Genomic DNA, 25,720 nt, shown 5'->3' with positions numbered 1-25,720 from the left:
TTATCCAGACATATCTCACCCTTTTTTCTTCAGTCTTTTTTGTTCATGTTTGGCATGTGCTTGTACTCGGGTAGAAGAGCCGTATTTTCCTTCAGATCAAATTACACTCAGTTTCCTCAAACAGAGAGCCCACTTTGGGATTTCTGCTTGTGATATCTTTTTTCACTCTTGATATATTCACAAGATTTCTATAAGTTATTCAAATGCTAATTGCGAGCAGAGAACATAAGGCAAGGAACCCTAGATTCACACAATACCGAATGATAAAAAAAGATTTTGAATTTCATATACAGACTAGGAAAAATCTCAATTTACAAAACTGCTATAAATTCTCATTGTTTACATGTATGTTTTTAAAGCTGAAGTGTGTATAGTGTACACTACATACTTGGTTATTGCAGGATCTCTACAATCAATATAAATCTTATTTTCCTTAAAAAAATACCATTTATAGTGACTTTCATATAAGAGAGGCAAGTATGAAAAAAGCAAGGCTTTTCAGGCAAAAACTTTGAAAAGTGGCAGATTTATGATCTTCTCTGTAACAAAAATATGTAACTTGCGGGCCCATAATTTACAAGCATCTGATTATGTGATCACAAGATCACATAATATTTTTCCTGATCTATTTTATTTTTTCTCCGTCTAATTTCCTGGTGGATTGTAAAATAGGAATGTAGGTTATCAGTCTTGAAGTAATGACTGTTGAAGTTTTTACATCAGCTGTAGAAAAACATTTAGGTGACCTTTGTCACTTGCTTTAATGGCTGAAAACAGCATTAGGCTCCCCTTTTTTTTGTTGGAACTGTTCCAGAGGTTTAAAAGACATCCTCTTAGACCATAGAGGTTAAACTTGCTGACTGCAGAATGGTAGTGGTTACGCTTGGGGAACTTGGGGTCCATTCCAGTCTCTGTGCCTGAACAGACAAAATGTTTGCAGTTCATTCCTCCCACACTCAGCCTTATTTATCCCATTGCCTCCAGTCTGTTCCATTCTTGTCCTTATTCTATTGCCTTATTGTCTCTTTCCTTTGCCTGGCTTCATGTCCTTTCCTTATACGTTTTATCTGAATCCCGATTCCTTGCACAGTCAGCTTCTGCCCCTCCTCCACTCCCTGGTTCTCATCCAAGCTTTAATTTTTTTTCTGCTTTGACTTCATGCCAACCTTCCTGCCCTTCTGTCCCACTTGCCTACAGTCCCAATCTCCCTTGTTCAATCTCAGTGTTTTTTTCCTCACGTCACTTTCTTCTTTCATTTTTCTGATTAGTCTGTCTTTACCTACATCCTGGCTCCTTGCCATATTTCTCTTCTTTCCTTTCACGTCATTTATTTCATGCTGTTAGTTCCAGATTCCAGCTTTTTATCTATGCCCTCTTCCATTCCACACACTCCCCCTCAATGCTTTCTATCCCACTGCTAGTCTTATTCCCACAACCTACTTTTTCTAATCTGTTCCACTTTGCTGACCACAGTTGGTTATGGTCCCCTTTTCTCTGAACTCAAATATTAAAAAAAAAAATCTTTCTAATCTGTACTGCATTAAGAAGGGAAATCTGTAGTGAGTTTCAGATATAATTTCCTGTGTTTAGAGTGGAACTGTGGATCAGATTTGCAGTTGCAGAGGAAATGCTCTTCAGCCTCTGAACACTGTTGTTCATTTTTTAGGGCTTTACCTATGAAATTTTGTCTTTAAAGGACATGCAGTTATGTAAGGCATACAATTATGTAAAGGAGAACAAATGCATGATCTTAGAACCTCAGTTCACAGGAACTCTAATGGTTTAATAGTTACTTTACTCCCTAATGTTGGGAGTCTGTCTGGGAATTTGTTTCACCCTCAGGAGTAAGGTTCCTAACCTACATTTTTCTTTTTTATGTCCCTGATACTTGCTAAAGTGCCTATCATCACCCCATTTAAAGTTAAATAGTCTCCAGTGTTATTCTAAGGAGTTATATTGCTCCATGCTTATCTGATCTTATTTATTCAATCTATAGAATATATGGTTAGCATTAAACTACAGCACTTCTGTCACAGAGGCTTAGTCATTATAATAGCAGTACTAATACAAATAGAAGCTACTTCCTGATTTTCATTCTTTTTATTACAAATCTTTTGAACATCCAACTGTATATTTAAATAAAGCAGCCGTTACTGGTTCTACTAGAACGTAGGCTTACAGTGGACTGAACTAGCAAAAGGAGACTCCCTGCTTTATCCACTATAATAAAAAAAACTGTCTTAAAAACATTGGGTAGCTGATTTTTTCAAAGCTTTGAAACTTGGCTAAGAAGACAACAAAAAGAATATTATCAGCTTAAGGAATTCATCTTCTACCTAATAAAAGTCTTCAAATCAAACACTGGAACTCACAAGGACAACTAAAATCTTTTTCCACAGTTGGCTACTAGAAGTGCTTCATTTTTGGTTGCTTTATTTTTCTGTCTTAAAAAAAAAAAAGAAAAGTGAAAAATCATAAGCATTCACAGGCAGCAGTCCTAGCAAACTACCTAACAAAAATCACACAGGTAAACATTCACTTTTCAATGCAGTAAGATAAATTTTAGCCATACGAGCAATAGAAAGCTGATCCTTGTGAATGCAGAGATAAGTCATCTTACTCAGTGGTGAAGACTGCAGATTATAATGATGTAACCAGTGATATTTCTTGTACTCTGCCTAGAGGTTTTGTTGTGTTTAGTGAACATACACCTTAGATATTAAAATAATACTTGGTGATGTCACTGTATTTCACACAATAGTGAGAAAGTGATGGTCAAAAATAATACTGATTTTGATCTAAGACTGTTGTTCCACTAGTTTCTTATTGTACATCTTTTTCTCACTGTGAATGAGCACATTATGGGGATCATATCCAGCAAAAATGAAGTGGTAACCTGAGAAGTGACAGCAGGTAGACCAAAATTGCAGGAAGAAGGTGGTGCGGGCTTAGGCAGGGAGAGCTGAGGAGTGGATATGAAGAAGTGCCTGGGGAATAAAAAATGGAGAAGGAGGTTAGGAACCAAAAGGTTGATGGTGAACCAGGTCACTTGGGGATTATGAAAAATGTCCAATATTGAAACAGGGAGAAGTGGAGAGAAAATATTGCTGGGAAGGAAAATGAAAGACTGAAGGAATTTATTATTGAGGGTTCATGCAAATTGCATAATGCATATTCATTTGCTGTGCAAAACAGCACATGAGGACATTAGCATAAACCTCTATCTTTCTGAATTTCTGAATTTTACCATCCCTCTGATTGTAAAGAAAAGAGAATAAATGATTTGAGTTAGTGGCTCTGGGACTGGGACTTTGATAATAAGAGCTAAAAGCTCAGGCAGAGCCAGCAGTGTATTCTTCGCAGGTGCTGGTACATATCTAATGTCCAGTACATGGCTTCAGAGGAAAATATGTGACCACACAAGACAGGAAGACGCTTTTCAGGAGTACTGGTTCTGCTCTCCAGCTACTAATTAAATTATAATTAAATTAAATTTAAAAGTAGAATGGTTTAAGAGCAGTTTGGAGATGCTTTTGCAGCCTCAAGTGCATGGGGAGATTCTTGAGGAATCTCTGTGAGCCACTACACTCTGTCCCTCCTTCATGCCCCGTATTTCCTACTCTGTCACTGCAGTTACTTATCTGTGGCAAGAGCCTTGCAGTCCTGCCATCACTGGTCCTTCTAAGGCTTTGTTTTATGAAACTTGGCATTTTTTTTTGTTTCTTTTAGCTAACATTTAATGCATGGTATAACTTAGCCCCTCTTTTGGCACAGCGCAGTTGTACTTGGAGGCTTTAGAATGTGCATATTGCACTAAAGTTATTTATGCTGCCTTATGTCACGGAGTCACAGAAGGGGTAAGGTAGGAAGAGATGACAGTGGGTCATATGGTCCAACCCCCCTGCTCAAGCAGGATTATCCCAGACCACATGGTCACCTGCATGTAAAGAAGTTATTCCTCATGTTAGGTGAAACTTCTTGTGAATCAGTTTCTGCCCATTGTCTCTTTTCCTGCTGCTCAGAACCATGGAGCAGAGCCTGGTTCCATTCTCTTGACAGCCTCCCTTCAGATACTGACAGAGATTGATGTGGCTCCTCCCAATCATCTTTTCTTCAGACTGAACATGTCCAACTCTCCATCTGTCTGTGCAAGGGAGATGCCTCAGTACTCTCCTGACCTGTCACTAGGCACCACTGAAAAGAGCTTGTCCCTGTCATTTTTATACCCTCCCTTCAGGTATTTACTCTTATGGATGAGATTCCCCTGAACCTTTGTTTCTCCAGGTTGAAGAATTCCGGCTCTCCTGGTTTTTCCTCATATGCGAGGTGCTCCAGTCTCTTAATTATCTTAGTGGCCTTTTGCTAGACTCCTCCATGTCCCTTTTGTATTGAGAAGTTCAGAAATGGGCACAGCACTGCAGGTGTGACCTCACCTGTGCTGAGTAGTGAGGAAGGATCACCTCCCTTGATGTATGGGCAGCACTCTTCCTAACTGCTGTCCAGGAAACCATTCGCTTTCTGTGCAACCAAAGCACATTGCTTGCTCCTGTGCAACAATGTATTTACCAGAACCCTCAGGTCCTTTTCTGCACAGTTCCTTTCCAGTTGGGTAGCCCTCAGCATGTACTGGTGCCTGGGATTGTTCTTTTGCACTCGGCCGTGTTGAGCTACCCGTGGTTCCTGTGTGCCCATTTCTCCAGCCTCTTGAGGTCCCTTGGGATGGCAGCACAGCCCTCTCACATATCAGCCACTCCTCACATTTAATGCCGTCACTGAACTTTGCCCCATCGACCAGATCTTTAATGGGATGTGAAACACGACTCATTATTGATCCCTGAGTTCAGTGCTGGCCACTGGCCTCCACCTACTCTGCTTGCCACTCATCACCAGCCTCTGGCCCCAGCCACTGGGCCATTTTTCAGTTCACCTGAGTGGTGGAATGGCCCATCACCTGCTTCTCTTCAGCAAGCATCACGTCAGAACAGGTTGTGAATGGATGTTCACAATGTAGCTTCACCAATATTTTCAAGACTTCCTCACTAGTATAAGGCACAGATGAGAAGAAGTACAGAAATTGGTGTCTTAAAATGTATTAGTGATGGCCAAAGTCACAGCCCAATGTGCAGTGGAATGCTGCATGAATAGGAATAGATAAAGGGTGCCGAATCTCTGAAGTCCTTGGAAAATGGGAGCAAGGATCTTCTGACTTGGTGAGAAAAGAAGGAGCCCGGGGAATCTAAAAGGTGGGGCTTTCAGATGAAAGTGTGAGACAGACAGGAAAATATTCTTTGCAGTACCATTCTCAACAATTAGAGGGTAAGATATCCAGGAAGAGAAGTCAGAGAGAGGTAGAAGTATTGCAATTTAGGCAGAATACCAGGAAAAGAGACAGCCATGCTTTAAGAACACAGAAAAGGTAACTATTTTTTTTTTTATTTTGGGAAGGAGGATCTTCAGAGATAAGATCTGAAAGGAGAAAATTAAGGTCTGAGATGATTCCTGATGTTCTTTCTAAAGACCCTGGATAAATAGTTAAGGGTATAAAAGGAGAAGCAAGACAAATTATATTTATAAGTAGGTATTTTAAATAACTACAATGGCACTTTTAATTAATGTGGCATTTTCTCCACAGTGAGTCATGACACTGCCTGGGTTTTTTTTAATTAACATGAATTGGCAAAGAATACACTGGAAAAACAAGAATATATATATATATATATATATATACACACAGACCCTAATTTTTATTCATAGGTACTACAATAATTCATTAGGTATTATGTTATTTCTTTACATAGTCATATGTATGTTATTTGTAATTCTGCAATTGAAATATTTCTGCTTAGTGGTAATTTGCTGTAATTATTCTAAACATTTCTTCTGTTAGGCATGGGTATGAAGATATGGTAATTGTATTTTAAAATACTCCTTCTAAATCATTAGTGAATGAGGCAAATCCCAACACAAGAGAGTTGTGTATCCAAAAGCATGTTATTGAAATTGTCGGTGATCTGAATACCTTAGTCTTGGTGACATGCTTCAAGGAATCCCAGCAGGAAATATTTCATTGGCAGCAGGGAGCACTGATATTGGAGCATGGTATTTCTTGTGGTGTAAATCCAAACCTTTGGTAACCCAAAAAGCTGTGTATTGTTACTAAACTGAAAATGCATTTAAAGCCTCCATCCTTTAATACAACTACTACCACTTTTCAGAGATTATGCAGTAGCTCCATAACTAAGCACGTTCCTTTTATTCCTAATAAAAAAGAAGGCATATATATGTGTATATTTTTACATGTGTTGCAAGTTCTCAGTGGAAAGCAGGGTTAATTGGATTTGGAAATAAACCTGTTTTGGCTTCCCCATGTCATAGTTTGCTGAATTTTCTGCTGTTACTGCAAGAAAAGAAAGCCAGCGTTAGAAATCTGAGGAGAGCAAGAATTCTTTATTTTTACAGAAATTTTCAGCAATATTTTCTGGTTTTATGTGATTTGAAGCTTGGTGCTCTATTTGCATTTAATGTATTTCTCACTATCATGGTCCTTTCTAGTAAGTTGCCTTCTATGTACTGAATCCATATTGAATTTTTTTTATTGCAATTATTTCTTTCCTGTTTATTTATTTATTTATTGGGTTTATGCCAAATTACTATCCTTTCTCTTAGCTGACTTGCAGTTCAGGTCTTGTTTATCTCTAGGTCTGTTCTTCTGCTCTGAAGAATCCTTTCTTTCCTTCACCGCTTTTATTTACATGTGCTCATCCTCCTCTCTCCTATCACTTACATTATACATTCTATTTGCTTGAATGTATATTCAAAAATGCATATAGTTCTTTAATTTAGTTGGGTTCTATATTCACATTCTAAAAGTAATTTTTGTTCCTTTTGCAGCCTTTCACTCATTTCTCACCAGTTTATCAGGGTAGACATTGCTACAGCCTTTGATGGGAAAGTAGAGACTTTGGTACAGTCATAGAAGAACTCACTAAAACAATTCCTTGCTGGAATTGAAAAATGTGTTTCAGAATTTTTCATTATATGATACTCTACCCTCCCTTAATGTGCTATAATTTTTACCTTTACTAATAGATTAGATTATTTTAGTAAACAGAAAATAAATGTGCCAATTTCTACTACTGACTGAGAACAAATTTACTTCTATGATAGTGGCTGTGAGTCAGACCCCTTTGACAGTGCTGGGACACACTTGTAGGATCAGCTAGGCATGAAGAAATATTTGTGATTTAAGTCTTAACAGGTGGTGATGGCTGGTAGGTTTTTTCCTCTGTGAATTTGTTTACAAATGCATGAGGGGAGAACATTTGGGGGTTTGGGGGTGGAGTTTTGCTCAGGGTACTTTAAAATCATAGAAGAATTGAATTTTACTCTGCCACCTGTGATTTATAGAAATGTGTTTAGTAGCTGCAGAAGGTGGGGATTGGGAGGTGTTGCCTGTAGTTTAACATATGATTTCAGATAGTGCAGGAAGGAATAAACGGAATGGCACACACCTGTCCTACATCTCCCATTTCTAACACCTCTGGTTTTGCCTATTTTAGACCAGTCTTGTGAAGCTGCTTTTGATGCATCAGGCAAATCCCAATCTTCTTAATTGCAATAATGAAAAGCCTTCAGGTAGGTGAAAATCCATGCACATAGTGTATGTATTAGCTATTGTGACACTGTTTTCTTTCCTCCCTGTTTCTTAGCTATGGTTTATTTAGTGTGTAGTTACATACACATCCACATGCAGACATTCTTACATATGTTGTAAAAACTGCTGGTCATGGTAATTTAGGATATTATGTCAAATGACAGCAGGTCCTTCCACTTGTTTCATTCCCTGTTTATTTTTAGCTATGTTTCTTACTTGAGAGCTCTTCTGTGCCTTGGTTGTAGCTGCATTTACACATTTTTGGTGACTTCTCACTTCTCTCTCAACTGCTAATAGTACATGGCCTCTTGAGTTGGAATTTCTATAGCTACTGTCTGAAAACAAATTCAACATCTACTTTTGAAGTGTAGCTGCCATTGTTTACCCCAGGAGGAGCCTTCTTAAACTGGTTATCAACAGGCAACTGGCGCACTGGCTCTAAAGATAATAGAATTGTAGACTCTATTAGGTTGGAAGGGACTTCGGATCAACTGGTCTAATATAGAGATCAAAGCAGAGCTAATGTCAGTAATGCTAGCTAGCAGTGTGGAAAAGAAGAAACACATGGTTGTTCAACATTCCATGTCTAGGATAAAATGAAGATGGAACTCAAATGTAGATAATAGAAACTTCCTGTCAGATAATGGGCGAAACTTCCCTTGCATAATAAACCAAAATATGTTGTGCTTCAAGTCCTGTACTGCCTACATTCACAGGGAACTTCATGACACTTAACCTTAGAAGAGTGGTTTGTGTTTAGATACAGTTTTTATTTGAGAAAAAGGCTGTGGACTAAACTCAGATAATCTAACAATACAGTTAGCTAACCACATTTAGTATGTATTTAACACAGCTAAGTTAACTTTCTGGTTTGCAAGCAGAACTGATTTCGGCACTTCTGTATGTCTAAAACATATAAATCTAGATTTTAGAAACATAAAACATTTGAAAAGGATTTAAGTGCATGTTTTCACAGAAATAAAGTGTGAAAAATGTTTTTCTTGGTTTCCTTGAAGTCCTGTAAATTATTGAATACTTTGGTTTGGTACACAGCAAGAATGGTTTTGAGGTTTTGCAGATGGCAACTTAAATCTATACTGAATTTACTCTGCCTTTGTTTTCCCAGCAATTTCAAGCGTTATTTTATGATTGATAGCTGAGAAATTCCTTTCATGTTGTCTAGCCCCATATTTAGTCTTAATCTGATCTAGAGATTTCAATTCAAAGGAGCTTTTTTGCCCCATTTTCTTGTCTGATATCTTGGTATTCCAATGTCTTAGATGTTGCAGCTTCTGATTTTATTGAGGAAATTCTTCTGAAGGCCGAAATTGTTTGGGAGGAAAAAATGAAAGACCCTTTAGCTGTTTCTGCTTTATCTCAAGAAGAGCCATATGAAGAGATCATCCATGATTTGCCCACAATTTCCAATAAACTGTAAGTAAGTGCTGGTGTTGTTCCAAAGCAATCCCCTGAGTCCAGATTATCAGTCTGTGAATCCTAGCTGTGTGTGCTTGGAGATACTGAAATCCCACCTGGACATGGTCCTGGGTAACTGTCTTTACATGTCTCTGCCCCAGCAGGATGAATGGACCAGGTGCCCTCTAGGAAGTCCCTTCCACCCCCAGCCATTCTGTGATTCTGTGTGATTTGATGGATCAAGTAACTTCTCTTTTGGAAATCTCCTGAATCATCTTTTGCATTTGTATATCTCATATATTTTTGTCAGTCTTAGTTGTATAATTATAGATTATTAATAATATAATATATTATTATAATTGCTGGCAGAAATTACCTGGGGTTGCCTTAGCAGAATTATTAGAGGCTAGTACCATATACTTAGACATCCTTTTGTTAAGGTAGATGGGTATAGTGTAATTAAAACTATCATTGCCTGTGAGAGAAGCAAGGTCAAATCCTGAAAAATAAACAATCAGGTATGCGATTGCAGATGAAATTATACTGGGTCAAGATCATATTTAAAAATTTATATTTATATCTGTGCTGCTTAAAAATCAAGTGGAATCAAGAAGCATTTAGCAGTGAGAACTTAAACTCAGTGTTGAAGAGTCAATTTGTGTCTTAAATTGTAATTTTTTTATTATTTTGAATTTCCTTGGGAATCTTACAAAAAAGATTGTCATGGGTATGTGAAAAGAGATGTACAATAGGTATAAAGCACAATTGGTGGTTTTATAGTAGTACAAGACACACTGATACTTCAAAATCTTATTTCCAGATACTGTGATTCACGGAATTTTAAAAACTGCAAATAGTGTTTTTATACAGTGTGCAGTTGCTGCATATTTGAAGTATATATCTGTTAGTTGCATAATCATGCAAAACACTGACATTAATTTTTCTGTAGTAATCACCGAAGAGTGTGTGAGGAAAACAATGAATAAAAGCTCTTATAGAGAGACAGATAAGGTATACATGCTTCCCTTTCATTGCAGCTATAATTTGTGGTTGGCAGAATGTGTTTGGATATGTTTGGAAAGAGGTGAGCAACTGTCATGAAATGATCAATCTGTTAAATTCCGAACTCCTTGGGATATACTGATATTTAGTAAAGACTGCATATTTCATGGGTGGTAAACACAGTGCGTTGTTTCTGTTTCAGGATTTGTAGTCATTAATACATGTGGCTGGGTATATGATGCTACTGTTTATGAAATTGCTGATTTTTCATGCTCGTTAATTCCTTATGAAATAAACAGTCCTCTAGTCTAACCTGCTATTTCAATAACATAAATTATACTCCTCAAATTTATGTGACCTTCAACTGTCTTTTAAATGAAAAATTTAAATTTTGAGGCATGAAACTAAGCCTTTGGATTCTGAAATGTAACTAAAACTTTTATTTTTAATTATTGATATGTTGTAATATTAGAAGGTAGATCACTCTTGTACCTATGTAATGATGCATAGCAAAAGTGATTCATAAAGGTTTTAGAGACTTTGAGAACTTAGTCATTATTCCTGCATCTAGCTGATGCATTTCCATGTTTTTAATTTCTAGAAGTTTGTACTGTAGTGCATGTATATTGTACTGAATACTAGTTTTAGTGCTAACATCCATTAACATCTGGAAGACCTGACTTGCACAAATTTTAAGTGGTCTGAAAATATTTATTCTCTACTCTTTCCTTCCTGTAATACATATATTAAGATAGCTAAATCTTGAGAGTTTTCCATATAGTGACTCTTTATATGACAGTAATAAAGACCTGCCATGTGTAAAAACCTTCACTGGAGGCTTTGAAAAAGCAAAGTCCACTGCAGAGAAAAACAGAAAATTGATTTATGTGTTGAATTGGATGAGTTTAGCTTCTATTGCCAACTGTATCCAACAGTGTGGGACTGCCTCTCGTTTGTAGTGCCTGCATAAGAGGACAGCAGCAGGAGAAGCCAAAGCCCTGTTCAGCTCTGTGCACTGACTTTGGCAGTGATCCTGTGCACATAGCCAGGGGGCCATTGTTAGGATACAGTAAGATTGAAGTAATGCCACTTCAGCACCTTCTTGAGACAGTTTTAGGTTTAGAGACTTCCTCAGCCAGAGCTTTGCCGTACCAATCTATCAAGTCTGCCATCAGTGCAGGAGACTATCAGCTGGTCAGCCAGCTATTGTGGGATGGGAGTATTCTTGATTCATGTATTTTGCCCATGCATGTCTCAGCTATCACTACTGAATAAGGAAAACTGTTGGTGAACAGTGTTCCATGTCACTTAAAAATCCTCCAATCTTAATTTGTAGTGGCTGAAAATCAGGTGACATCTCAAAGCTAATTATTTCGGCTCTACAGTATCATGCTTATAATTGTGAAACCCAGAACCTTGCAGAGAGGTATTATTCCAGATGATAGTAGACATATTCCTAAGATATAGTGTATTAACCTCCAGAGTGGCTCCATGCTGCCTGTTAGAGAGGCAGCCTAGATGACTGGTTTCAACTTTTGTTTTTTCTCCAGTGGCTAATGTTGCAAACAAAGTTTCATCCTTCATGCTCTGCTAAAAGTCTGTAGAGAGATGTGTAAATATGCTAGATTGAAGATCAATATCTGTGCTGTTCTTGTGTACCAAACCAATTTTCTAGTGCTGAAGAGGAGTCCACAATAATAATTCACATGTCCCTTTTCTTTGTTCTTTATTGCATCCATTCTTCATCAGCTCTCCTGATGTAAGAAAATAATCTGAGGTGCAAAGTTTTAAAATAGCTCCTAGTAACTCTATGTTGTAGCAATATTGCTTTGTGGCCATTTCTCAGAAAAAAAACAGTATTCAAAAACAGACTCAAAAAGGATGAACAAACAATTATATATAACGTGTTTTGTCAGCAAACCTAGTTTTGCTGGTTCAAATTTGAATTGCAGCGTTGATTTCTGGAAAAACATTGTGAAGAGGTGAATTGAAAGCCTCTGCTCAGGTAGAGGAAACAAAATTTAGTAGTCAATATATTCGAAATGTGCTGTTATGCAAGCCTGGCTTTCTCTGGCATTGCACTCAATATCATCAATGAGGTGAGGGTGGCACAGGGAAAGATTGCAGTTATTTCCCTTTGTCACTCCTCTTGTCTTGCTCTTTTCTTGTGCTCTACACAAGCCTTCCACAAGCTGCAGCACCCTTAAGGCCATTCCTGCTCCAGCATAGTTCCTTGGTCGTAAGTGACCAAGTAAATTAGCTCAAGGACAGAATTTTAGGAATGTCGTGAAGTTACTTGAAGGTTGACCATTGCAGCAATCCTAAAGTCTGTGTTGAAAGTTTTGCCAGTTTTAATTCTAATGGTACAGCCAGAAGAAAATTTGTTACTCCCCTGGCAAAAATAGCAGTGCAGAGTGCATTAATTGACATAGCTTACAATTCAGAGCATTAAGTTGACCATATCTGTTTACTGTGTGACTTCAGGCTTGTGCTGTGGTCACAATGATCACTATACTTCTACTCCAGTGTGTGTGCCTGTAGAGCACAGATAGTGCAGTCATTTAGGTAGTGATACTAAAAAATGAGGAACTTACTCTCATTGTAATGCTAACTTAATCACATTGTATATTTTCTGATGCATGTTTAAGTAAATATTAATTATAGTAATGATATGTTTCAAAATCAGCACAAGAATGTGAAATAAAATAGAAATAGATGTGTTCAAGAGGGCAAATCGGAAAAGAGATTCAATTTTTCTTACATTTCAATTATTTTCCATGTAACCATTTATATAGCACTTGCAATTTAATTACTCTCGTATTTTCAAGCATTCTTCTAATATTTAATCTATTCTGAAGTTACTTTTATGTAACTTTAAGAAGATTTTTAGACTGAAATTTCAGAGATTATGCACTTTACAGGTGTCAACTGGCTTAGAAATTGTTTGAAGCATCTCGGAATTATCTTTGGAAGGATTACAGAAATTTTCTCCAACAAAAGCTACAAGCTCAAAGGGCCCATGAAAATATTATTGCAGATACTGCCTTGATATAATTCTCTTATCAAATTAGAAGGTGCCCAAGTGCTTCCAATATTGATGATGAAACTTCCAGTTATTTGATTGTCACCTCTTATGTTTCATAAGATTCCTTTTCTTTTTAAACGACATGTTAGAGAATGGCAATTTAGAGAAAACCATCTTACTTTATCTAAAAAATGTCCAATAAAAATACACAATACTTCAAATTAATTCCGTACATGAAGGCTTCTTTACATAAAAATTAAAATCACTGTTCCTCCATATAGCATTCAATATTTTTTCTAGTTGGATAGGCAGGTAGAAAGTCCTACCATGTTCAAATATCACCCTTGATAACATTTCTTCCTGTCTACTGTGCAACATAATATTGGCACAAGTCTTCCTTTGCAATTAATTAATTATTAATTAATTATCCATTAATTATCCATTAATTTTCATAAAAGAAGACAGTTCATGCTAATATACTTGCACACATTAACATAAAATCTTCTCTTGCACTATTCTATAGTTGAGCTTTCAGAGGCATTGCTTGATTTAATTTTGTGACTAAGAGAAATACTTTTCCAAGAAGCCAGTGTTTTCTGGAAAAAAAATACTTTGGTTTATTTTTCATAGTGTCTTCTTGAACCTGAATCATAATGAACTGTTGGTGTAATTTTAGTATGTCTTCTTCTTTCACAGAATCATTCACACTTTTATTTTATTATGAATTATATGTCATCCTTTCCAAAGTCCTGTTAATCTCATAAATGTAATTTAAAGGCTATTCTTATGTACATCAGTACATGAAACGTGCATGTTAAATCAGGTTATTATTGTCCTCTTAAGTTCAAAATGCATCTGCAAAAACAGTATGCATCCATTTTCCCCCCACTCTTTGCTGTGATGTACAACCTACTTCTCTTTTGTGACACCAGAAAGGTGTATTTGATTGTGAGGAGTTGATAGCTGAATTTTAAGAAGTGTTTCTAATGAGTGTTGTGTAGTTACCACAAAAGGGGTAAGATTAAATGGTTCAACTTCACAGCAACGAAGTCCTAGATCTTCACAGTTTAAAAGAAACATCACATGAATACTAAGAAAGATATAAGAGGCAGTGCTTTGGTTTTTGTTTAATTTCTTCTACAGTCTGATCACTGATATATCTTGTTCTAATTGCCAAGTTCTGTTCTGCAGTTCAAACAAAAAAAAAATGGGGGTGGATTGTTTGTCCATGTGACATTTGGTAAATTTTCCACAAAATTATCCATGGTAAATCTAAGCAGTAAATAGAAATTATTATTTTCACCAATGTTCCTCTAGATGTTTTACATTTAAATGTCTGAAGCAAATCATCTTGAGGCAAAACCCATTTATATTTAATTATAAAATGTTTAAACTAATTCTTTCAATATTTGCGAGTGACAGTTTCATAAAAAAAAAAAAAAGTTTTGTTTGTCTATCTTTTATTTAGTGGAAAACTACTTCATCTTGTTTTTCAATGAATTCTGTCTAGAAGGTGTTTTATCCTTTATTTCTAAACTTGTGTGTATTTCCGTTCTGTTTCCAAGAACAGCTCTTATCCCAAATTGCTATTAGTGTTAGCCTCATAGCTAACACTAACATTCATTTAAGTTAACTGTATAATCATGGTGGGATTTTTATAATCAGTGGTTAAAGTCAAGTAACTTAGAGTAAATAAGATATTTATTTTAACAAAGTTTGGGCTTTATTCCATAGTGGATTGCACTATTCCCACATTCCCATATTAAGTCCACATTTCCTTTCAAAGTAATTGTGTATGCATTTTGGCAAGGAGCTGATGTACACTCCATGAGATTGTCTCATTTGCACTGTCAGAATCCAGACAATTTTTTTAAGGTGTTTGTATTCTCAACTCCTGCAGCTGATCCCTCGCTAGCTCCTTGAATGTACAACTCTGAAAAGCCATCCAAGATTTTGGCATTGTTGTTTTTCAGAAGTATCGTATTGTCTGAAGTGCCAATTGGGAAATCAGCTCCATGTGTATGAGTAGTTTAACTTTTATGTGGTTGAAGAGTATTGCACATTGTTCAAGTAATTTCAGGAGTCTGCTCTTTGCTTGCTTGTTTGGTTGGTTATTTTTAACTTAGCACAACTTCTTAGTAGCTTCTGGTCATAAAGTGCATCTCAGACATTGCCAGATTAAAAGTAAGCTAAAAAGTGATGATGGAATTTAATTTTAATAACTGCAATAACAATATAGGTATTATTGCATTTAACATACTGTTTTTCAAAATAGTATTGTGCAGTCTAACTGTACTTTTTAAATTCAGTTGCAAAATTGGCTATTGATTTGCCAGCCTAGGGGTGTTAAAGCAGACTCATGCATATTCTCTTTCTCAATTCTGCTTCACAAAAGACATGCATAAGGGTGAATTTTAAATCAAAGTAGGTTGCTCTGTGTCTTTGGGAACAGGCCAGCCTATGTGACCAGTTTATTTCTCACCAATTTCTTTTTAGTACTTGGACCAGGAGCTTGTGTTTCAGCCCTGAGTTGTATCTCAGTTTTGTGCTTGTGCCACCCACATTTGGTCGTCTGTCATCTTCAGCAGGACTCTAATTGCTTTATTGATTATCTTTGTAGCAATCCCCTGGCTTTACCGATTGCCAAGCAAGACAGTTTGCTGGAGAAAGATACCATGTTCAAGGATGCAGCTAAAGGCTTATGTAAACAGCAATCTCAAGACAGTGCATCTGAAAATAACGCTGTGAGCACCACAACCAAAATTGAGCAGGTAACAGCATGCAGTGTCTTGAAATTTTCATTAGTGCTTAGGTCTGGGAGTTGTAAACTTAATGAAGCTAAAGACCATAGTATTTTTCTCCTTCACCACACAGCAATACCGTTTGCACTGTGGAGCCCTGTCACCTTGATCACTCCCTGCAGTCTCTCTGACCCTGAAGAATTCCCTCTGCAAATTGAACAGCTGCTTCCTGCCAGCTACTGCTGGCAGGTCAGGGGCTGTGGGGAGGGCTCAGAGCCCCCCAAAGTCTATTCATGGATCACAACAGGGGAGGGACAACTGTTTGCTCTGCCTAGAGTGTGCACTTTTCTCAAACTTCGAGTTGCAAAAGAAACTACAACCTGGGAGACTGAAAAAACAAAAAGAATGTCTAAGGAATATCAAGTTGCCTAGTAAGTGGTTGTAACTCAAAGCTAGGGATTGTGGAATTGCCAGATTTACAGCTGCAATGTTAACTCCATTTCTTGTGGTAATGCATTAGATTATCAACACTGATTATTTGGATAGAGTTTACAGTTTTTTCCACAGGAGGACAATGCCATTCAGTATATAGGATAAATGCAACAGGAGGCAATTATCTATCCTGTCTAAATCTAGCAGGTTTGAATGTCTAGGACTTCCCACTGCCACCCCCCCCCCCCCCCCTCCACCATCCCCCCCGCACTTTTTCTTTGCATTTGGTTTGGTTTTTGTTTTGTTTGGATTTTTTGTGATACACAGGGGTTTTATTTTCTGTTGTATGCATTTGGCAAACACATATTCCAGAAATATTTTCCATTTAAGAAAAAGCTACTTTAGAGTCCAGGGGATAGGGGAGGGGAGTATTTCCATTAAAAATAATTTACTGTGAGTTTGAAGCATAGAAAAGGAGCAAGATATTGGTTCGATTTAAGCCACGTTCGGTTCAAAGAAACTTAATCTCTGTCTTGGCAGAAGAATGCATACTCCACTGCTTTTTTATTTGGATGTGTTTCAGAGGAATGGCTTGATCACAGAGATCAATCAGTGCACCCATATGTAAATTATATGAGTCAGTCTGGGAAAGAACTTCAGCTTTGGAATCCTGAGGAGTGCTCAGTTCCCTATGCAGTCAGAGAATACCACAACATGTTTTGCACTTGGTTTACATCTTGTTTGCATGTCATGCAGTTTCTAATGTTGCTGACTGATGTGATTATATGGAAACTGTCATTCCAAGGGACAAGCACTGCTGGTCAGAAAAGTGAACGCTTGCAACCCTTTAAGGAGGACTCCTATAATTGTAGGAAAAGAGAGGGAAGTATTTACCGTACAGTCTTGCCAAGATTATTGCTTGCTCCTAGATGTTCAACAGAAGCATGCACAAGAAGACAGATATTTCTTTCTGCCTGATTCTCTTTTGATGTAAGCCTAGCCAAAATCATTCATGTTTTCATTATCTCAAAGCTAAACTTTTGCTTTAGAGTTCATGCACTAATACACAGAAACAGATTGGAATAAGAGCAGCTAATCTAACAGGTGAAAATGAGCAAACAGAAGTCTTTATGCTGGTAATTTCATTCTCCAGCATGTCTTTGAGTCTCCTCAGGGTCCCAGGGCAGATTTTCAAAAGCACTCTTGTTTCACCATACTATAATGGAACCTCCCACAACAGTTATAATTCAAATACAAAAGAGCACACTTAAAGGTGAATCTCTTTTAACTCTTTTATTTGAGAAATTTCTGCCAGAAACAGTCTGAAATTCTGCTCTAAACAAGCTAGGAGTGTGTATCCTATGTTTTTTCAGAAACAGGGAAAACTAGAAAATATCTGTAGTTGCTGAGTTTGAAGTGATGCTCCCTAGAATGGGAGGATAGGAAGAGTCCTGTCTAAAAAATTATCATTAACAGGGGATAGGTTAGAAATGATGCTGTTTTGATGGGGATTTAAATGACTGATTGTGTTTGGAAAGATTTAATACAACTTTTCAGTTGGCAACGGCTTAATGAGTTTTAGCTCTTAAGGAAAGAGAGAAAACTACTTTCATCACTTCAGGAAACAGTTAAATCTAAGGCAAGTAAAGAGTCTCTGATTTTGTCAACTTAAAACCCGTAATATTTTTTTCTTTTGTTGTAATTGTGATCCTGGAAGTAGAGGGGTTGTATTCTCTACTAGTTGCCATGCATTATGAACTGTAGGTAAATATGTGTCATATCTGTACTTGTCTTAGAATATTTAGACCTTCATTTTCAAGGACGAAATGTATCCATTTAACACTTTTTGTTATTATTATTTTTTAATTTCACAACTTGGGAAGTAAAGTTTTTATTTAGTGGTGATACCAAAGGAAATCTTTGAACAACGCCTTCCTGCTATTCCTGCTTTTAGGATATCCTAATTCGAATGAGTTTCTATGAGTTGTCTTTTATTACCACCAGTTGCATTCAAACTACACTCAAAGTAATCCTGTTCTGTTTAATTTTTCAATAGGTTGTGTGGAGTCATTACTTGGGTTTTATGTTCATGTATTATTGAAATATGTCAGGAGGATATTTCATATGCTTTATGTCAGAAATACCACACGTTCCTAGGCAATATGGCATGCAGATTAGGCCTTTATTGGGGGAATCAAAATGAAAAAATTAATCCTAGCACATCTCAGACATACATTTTTAATAGAAAAAGCCTGTAACTTTTTTGGTTTGGAAAGAAATCACTGTTCAAATTTATATATTGCTTCACGTATTTTTAATTGCAAAAATTATGAAAAAAAGCCTTAAGAAATTATTATTTCCCATTAAGATTTTATATTTTTGAAGTATAGGAGATGGGGATGAAATGACTACTTCAGTAAAGCATTCTGGACCTCTCTTGGCTTGTATTAGCTTTTGCTTTTTTCCTCGGTAAAAAAAAGGTGTTCTTTGATCATCACTAATGTCAAGATCTGAGCTTTCAAACAAAGAAAGCAGTGTGAATAATTTCCAGAATTTTATCATATTCTCAATATCTCTTCCTCTCCCTCTAATCTGGGAAGGAAAGTTTTTGATAGCAGATTCAAATAATGGATTGGAATTTAATTAAATGCTCCATGCTGCAAATAAATATAAATTAAATATTTTCTTTCTCTTAATTGAGTCTTTTTTAAAGAAAATAAAATTGTCTTGTTGTTCTTACATATTGTTGGCCACATGAACTGTGTGATGGAGTATCCCCTGATGCCCTTTTGATTGTTCCAGTATCAGCTATGACCCAGAATGGGCTCAGCTATGCATAGCATAATATTACACATAAGAGAGGTGATGTATATATATATATCAGTGACACAAGTATGCAAAAAATATATATACATAAATAATATAAAAATATATTTATAACGATTTAATATGCATCACTAAATAATATATATAACTATAAAACTAGATATAACTAAAGATTATCATATGAGCAAATTCTGAATGTTGTTAAGTGTATGTAATTTAATAGAGTAAATAGAAATCTTCATTGTAAGCATTGCAAAAATCTAAAAAGCAGTTACTCCGAGAGGCATAGTTACATTGGAACTTATGCTGTATATATGGCTATTTTTCTTTTATGTCTCACAACATATACATCATGCAATTAGAATGATAGCCAGATAGATGCATTGAGATAAAAAGCACATCTGTATGCTCAAAAAAGTAGATGAGAATGGAAATTTAAGGTGCCCATATATAAGATATTAATAATGTACATAATGTTTACTCTTAAGTCAAATCAGTTGGGAGTTTAAGGGATTTAGAATTTCTTATTTCTATGTGATTATTTGCTTGTTGAACCATGAGATTTGATGCAATGAGTCAGATAGGAAATGCTGAAACACCAAATTCTAAACTAAAATGGAGTTGAAAAGATTTTGATTTCCTTACTTAGAGTTTTACTGAGCACTTCACATTTCTAACCATACCAACAGAATGAGGATTCTTGGCCATGCCTAGATTATGAAATAAATGCAAGCCAGTGCCTTTTTGCTGGCCTTGGGCTGTGTGAGATAAATCTATAAACATCTGTAAGGCAAAATTTTTATCCCTCCAGAGATGGGGCCCTGCCCAAATGACCTATAGGAAATTATTATTGTCATGTAACCTGAGTGATATCCTACATGATACCTACATGAGTGCTAGCTGATAGGAACCAAGAATGCATAAAGAAGTGTGCTGAAAAGTTCAGAAAATATGGAGAATCCCAGAGCAGTACTTTTGTCCAAACCTTGCTTTTATTTACAAATTCATAGCTGAGGTTTAATCTTAGAGGTAAATTAAAAGTTCATTCTGTGGCACAGATGTTCTGAGTTTTGATAGCACACAAGGGAGTGCAGTGAAGTCGGATGCCTATTTTGTATCTGCATTCCAAGTGAGCACACTATTAAGGAAAGGAGGCCATAGACTTGTCTCTCTGCTCTCTTTCTACAAGACATTAAAAAGTGTTCTCGGAATTCTTTTGCTAATTTTTTTTTCTATTCCAGTGTACATCATCAAAGACAAATGCCTAAATGTAATTTCATTTTTTGTTTTGCCAAGTGGAATTCTTGTTTTCTAGTCAGCTGTACATCCAACTGCCATGATTAAAAGCAAAAAGAGCAAGAAATGCCATCTTCTGTGTGACAGAGGAATCTTCATTCACTTCAATGGGGTGAGGAGCAAACCTCTCCAATAGGCAGACATACATTTCACAGGTAGTGAAATCAGAGTATCCGGTTTTTGTGAACTGGACTTTGAACCTATGGCAACTGAGTTGCAGCTTAGAATTTCTGTGTCAGGTTCCCCACTACTACACACAAGTATCCATAGTCTTTGGGCTCTTCCCCCTGACAGAAGCACACTCCATGTTCCCTCCAGGACCTCCCAGTCTGCTTCTGCCACTGATCTTCTGTTGCTGACAAAAACTGAAGGTGCTGAGGTGCTCACCAAAAAAAAGGACAGTGTCTTTTCTCCTGAGCCTTCATTTTAAGCAGAACAACAGAAGAAAGTAGTTTCATCTTGATTGTCCATTCTCAAAATAGAGTCTGAGTTATTATAATAAACTGAACAAACTACGTAATTCTATTGTAGTTCATGTGAGAATTTTCTGTTTCTGGGTATTTTGCTGACATAAAAAATGAATCAAACTACATTTTAAATGTAGATAATTATTTATAAGCCCGCTGCTTAAAGTGTCAGTGTTTATTTTGTCTTTAATCAAATTTCTGTTATCACTGATTCTTTCTTCTTCTGTCTCCTGTCTCAGTCTTTTTTGTTTCATTACATTTTTACTTACCCTTGCAGAGTTTATATTATTCACCCTAATCTCAAATGTATTAAGCAATTTCACTCACCCATTTTGGCTAAAGTGGACTCTTCTGATTGTCTTCTGGTTTCCATAATAACACATTTCCAATTTCTTACTAACTTACTTGTATTGTGCAAGCAAACTCAGTACAATTCCAGTACAGTCTCAAATCCCATATGATAAAGAGTGTTCTGAGATCTTTGTTAAGAACTGCAAGAAATACTTTATAAGTCCACAAACTAATTTCTTGATTTCTTCTGCTATAAACATTTAATGAAGTGAGCAGGAACATTGCATTTGATCCGAGAATCTTTATGAATTTAAGGATTGCAAATGGCACTCTGGTATGTTCTTGAGAGCCCATCAGACTCAACGAGTTATACACCATAACATTGATAATAATTTTTATATTCTTTCCTTGATTAAGGTTAATGATGTGGATTTATTTGGGAGTAACAACTTTCCAGTTTCCTAATGCAATTTTTTCCCATAAAATCTAGTGGTCTTGGTTTATACTTGAAGTTAGAACATTATGGTATAGAATTATTTATTGTGAAGTTACTTCATTTCTCTAATCTGTCTGTTCTAGATCAAGCTAATGCCTGCAGCTCCAAATGATGACCTGGCTTCTCTGAGTGAGCTAACAGACAGCAGCCTGCTTTATGAGATTCAGAAGCGTTTCAACAATAATCAGATTTATGTGAGTTGCTATTCACCTATCAATAATATGCTTTCAAAAAAGACCAAAGAGAGAATAGGAAAAATAGGATTACTATAATAACTTCTAGACAGTAACCTGCCCTAAACTCATTACCAGTTTTAAATGGATGAGGGTGGGTGTGGGTGTGGGTGTGTGGGTGTGTGTGTGTGGGTGTGTGTGTGTGTGTAAGCCCTGCAATTCCTCAAATTTGTGTAGGAAAAGGAGAATTAAAAAATGGAATATTACTTCGCACATATTTGAATACAAGTTATGTGTTTTTTTTCATGAAGGAAGTAAGTTGGCAAACACTGATGAACACTCTTGTCATGAATGAGTGTTTTAAGGTCACTCAGATCACAGTGTGGTTGGGGTGGGGCTGCACCACCATGATTTGTAATCTTCCTTCTGAAACCACCAAAAGATCCTCCCATTTTCAGCACTATGCTAATTTAATAATTACTGAAAATTTAAAAGAAATTTAGATTTTAAAAGCTTAGAATTCAGCATGGGAGATTTAATTATTCATTCCTTCCAGCATCAGAGAAATAATTATATTGTAATGTTAATAATCTAGATATCTAAAGAAATTTCTGTATTGCTGTCCGTATCTTAACCATAACTTATTACTAATTTAGTGAACATCTGAGTGGAATGTAAATGTGAAACATGCGTACTATTTTTAAATGTATAAGTTGATTACACCATTTAGACTAAAGGAATATGGGGAACTGTTATGTTGCTGTAAATCCTTTTGAAATTATGGGAACTTCAGTTTTAGGTGCTGTGGCATTCAATTTAAAAAAAAAACCTTCTGGTGTTTGGAATCACATATCAAATGCTAAAAGATACTCATTATATGAGCATTTGTTTATCTCACTTTCGAAGATACTGGATAACTTAAACAGAATTCATGAAGATCCACAGAGGAAGTATTTTATATTAAGATACTGGAGATTTCACCTGAAAGGACCTTCTGTTCTGGAATTCTCCTAGCTTAGAAACTGTAGGCAGCGATCACTAATGTTCTGCTCCACAGCAGCCACTGTGCTTTGGTAGAGCATCAGTGCTGAAGATATTTTCATCTTGACTTGGTTCTTAGACTTAGAAGGAAAGGTCCTTGGGCTCCAATTCCAAGCCGAAGTCCTCATTAGGACTAAACAGTTCCTTGCTTCATGTTTTTTTGAAGCTTTGTAAAGTTTCATTCCACTGGAATACCCAACAGTGAAGTCAGGATGAGTGAGAGAAGGGAAATAAATTAATGCATTTTAGAAGAAAACCAGTACATTTACTAGGAAAGACAATGTTTTCCACTTCCCCAAATCAAAATGGAACTGCTCATATGATGCTTTGCTGACTGACCTCTTCAGAGACAGAAGTCTGTCAATTTTTGCATTCTAAGAGAGCAATTTAGCAACAGCTATTTATGTGAAGCAAAAAGTATAGCAGCAAGAGTGACCTACAATCTTACACTGAAGCGCATAGAATTGTAGAATGGTTTGAGTTGGAAAGGACCTTTAAGATCATCTGGTTCCAGCCCTCCTGCCATGGCCAGAGACATGTTCCAGTAGAAGATGTTGAACTCAGGGCCCCATCCCAACATCTCCTTGAATATTTCTGGCATGGGGCATCCAGAGCTCATCTGGGCAACCTCTTCTTGTGCCTCAGCACCCTCACGGTAAAGATTTTTTTCCTAGTAGCTAGTCTAAATCTTTTCCCTTTCAGCTTAATACCATTCCTCCTCATTCTGTCACTATGGTCCTTGTAGGCCCCTTTAGGTATTGGAAGGTTATCATAAATTCTCCCTGGAGCCTCTCCAGCTAAACTATCTCAACTTTCTCAGCCTGTCTTCACAGCAGAGAGTGCTGCAGGCCTCTGATCATCTCCTTGGACCCCATCTTGTCGTAACAGGTCCATGTCTTTCCTGTGCTGAGGATCCCACAGCTGGATGCAGCACTGCAGGTGGGCTCTCAGCAGAGCAGAGCAGAGCAGAGGGGCAGGATCCCCTCCCTCACCCTGCTGCCCTGGGGGCTCGTGGTGCTGCCCAGGACACAACTGGCTTTGGCCACAAAGAGCACTGTGCTGGCTCATGGCCATCCTCTCATCCATCAATAGCCCCAAATGTGAAATAGTAAAATCTTGCGAACTTACAATCATTAATTAGATGGTTTACTCTTTCTGAGTTTCTCTTTTACTTTTTCTAGATGCATGCTCATATGTTGTTATACACACACGCATAAAGACTTCTATATGTATCAATTGCTCCATCTTGCCCCACAAGCAACATATTTTAATGTATCAGCTCTGGATAACCAGTAAAGCATTTCTAAATTCTTAATTATTATCTGTTCCATAAAAAATCACTTGAAGAGCTTGTTTATATGGTAGGCATGCCAGAAGTTAGACTCGATGATCCTCGTGGGTCCCTTCCAACACAGCAGCTTCTGTGATTCTGTGACATTTTGTAATTTAGCAAGTGGTAAGTTACAAATTAACTTCCAAATAATCTCCCAATAATGTATGTAGTGCCATTTTTCTCTGAATAATTTTCAGTTATGAAGAATTCAGTTTTATTACAAAAATACTAATTAATTCTGTTAGAAATGTAGATTTAGATCTCAAATTCAAACTGTGGAGTTAAAAGCTCAGAATTCATTAATTAATTCATTAATCAATTTAGCATGCTGTTTGCTAGATTTAAGAGGCTTTGCTGAGAGTTCTTTTTGGAAGAAAGCCATTAATGTCCTTAAAAATTCAATTTATTACTTAATAAAGCAATTATATCTTCTTTTTTTCAGACCTACATTGGTGATATACTGTTGCTTGTTAACCCATTTAAAGAACTTCCTATTTATTCTACCATGGTAAGCATTCTCTTTTTAAAAGTTTGCTGACATTTTTTCGCAATTCATATAGTTGAATTGACTGGCCAAACCCCCAAAATTAATTAACATATATGCCTGTTTTATGGAGATAGCATCTTAGTTTTAGTATTTTAGCAAAACCTGAAAAAGTTCTTCCAAGATAAACTTTTTTTTCTGTGTCTTATTGGGTAAAACAGCTATCTTGATAGTGCTTTGAATGAGCGGGAGCTCTTTTGGTTGTTTAAAAATAGCTCCTGATGACCTTAGTGGTTTCTTCCAGTCAAAGTTTTGGAAAAAGATGCATACTTGATACAGTGGTTGTTCGAATTCACACCCCCTTGCCCAAAACATGGTTATGGAGATAACAGCCTTGGATGGTGCACAAAGTCTCAAAATGTTTGTCTGGTCTTCACACCAGATCTGGGTGACGTTGTGCAGCACGAGCAGAACACTGCCCTGGGTGGGGCACAGGCAGCATTTGGTCAAGGGGGATCAAGCCATGTGAAAACATTCAAGAGTTTTGGTCTCTCCTTCATCTTCACCCAGACATTTTAGAGATACAGTGTTAGTTATAACTGTTTATTTATCCCTCCTCTTATCTCCTCAGTGATGCACTGAGATCACAGAGCTCAGCCTCCCTGATAGGGAATGTTCAAATATGTCTATTTAACTTACAAGAATTAAAAAGGGTTAAAAATTTGGTAAGCAAATTGTAATTTGTGACTTTCTTGCTGTGTCACGTGGCTTTGTGTGTAGTAGTAAATCTGAGGGAAAGAAATGTTGTGATGTTCATGGTAGGAGTAGCAGATTCCAAGTTGGGAGTCAAAATTTATTTCTAGAAATGGAAATTATCCATCATCCCCAAGGTTTTATACGATGGTATTTTTTCCTGTCACTATGTATTTTATATTAGATACATGGTTTTGTGCACCAAGAGAGAACTATAAAGAGAAAGAATTTACATATTAAAATGTTTTCCTGAATATCTGCTGCATCTTTACTTCTCTGTGATAGATCTA

At 36.7% G+C, this 25,720-nt stretch overlaps 1 protein-coding gene across 1 annotated transcript in view; it reads left to right on the top strand.

Moving 5' to 3' along the window:
* The window catches only part of MYO16 (myosin XVI), a 258,913-nt gene that overhangs the window by 75,842 nt on the left and 157,351 nt on the right, over window positions 1-25,720 (top strand). Inside the window, exons 7-11 of the mRNA XM_062515094.1 lie at window positions 7,560-7,635; window positions 8,935-9,088; window positions 15,718-15,868; window positions 21,730-21,840; window positions 24,636-24,701. Of these exons, the coding sequence (XP_062371078.1) occupies window positions 7,560-7,635; window positions 8,935-9,088; window positions 15,718-15,868; window positions 21,730-21,840; window positions 24,636-24,701 (558 nt within the window). The remainder of the gene's footprint in view (window positions 1-7,559; window positions 7,636-8,934; window positions 9,089-15,717; window positions 15,869-21,729; window positions 21,841-24,635; window positions 24,702-25,720) is intronic.

This window comes from Cinclus cinclus, chromosome 2, assembly GCF_963662255.1.
Source record: "Cinclus cinclus chromosome 2, bCinCin1.1, whole genome shotgun sequence".
Taxonomy (NCBI): domain Eukaryota; kingdom Metazoa; phylum Chordata; class Aves; order Passeriformes; family Cinclidae; genus Cinclus; species Cinclus cinclus.
Note: the sequence above shows the minus strand (reverse complement) of the source record. Positions and strands in the feature narration are given on the sequence as shown.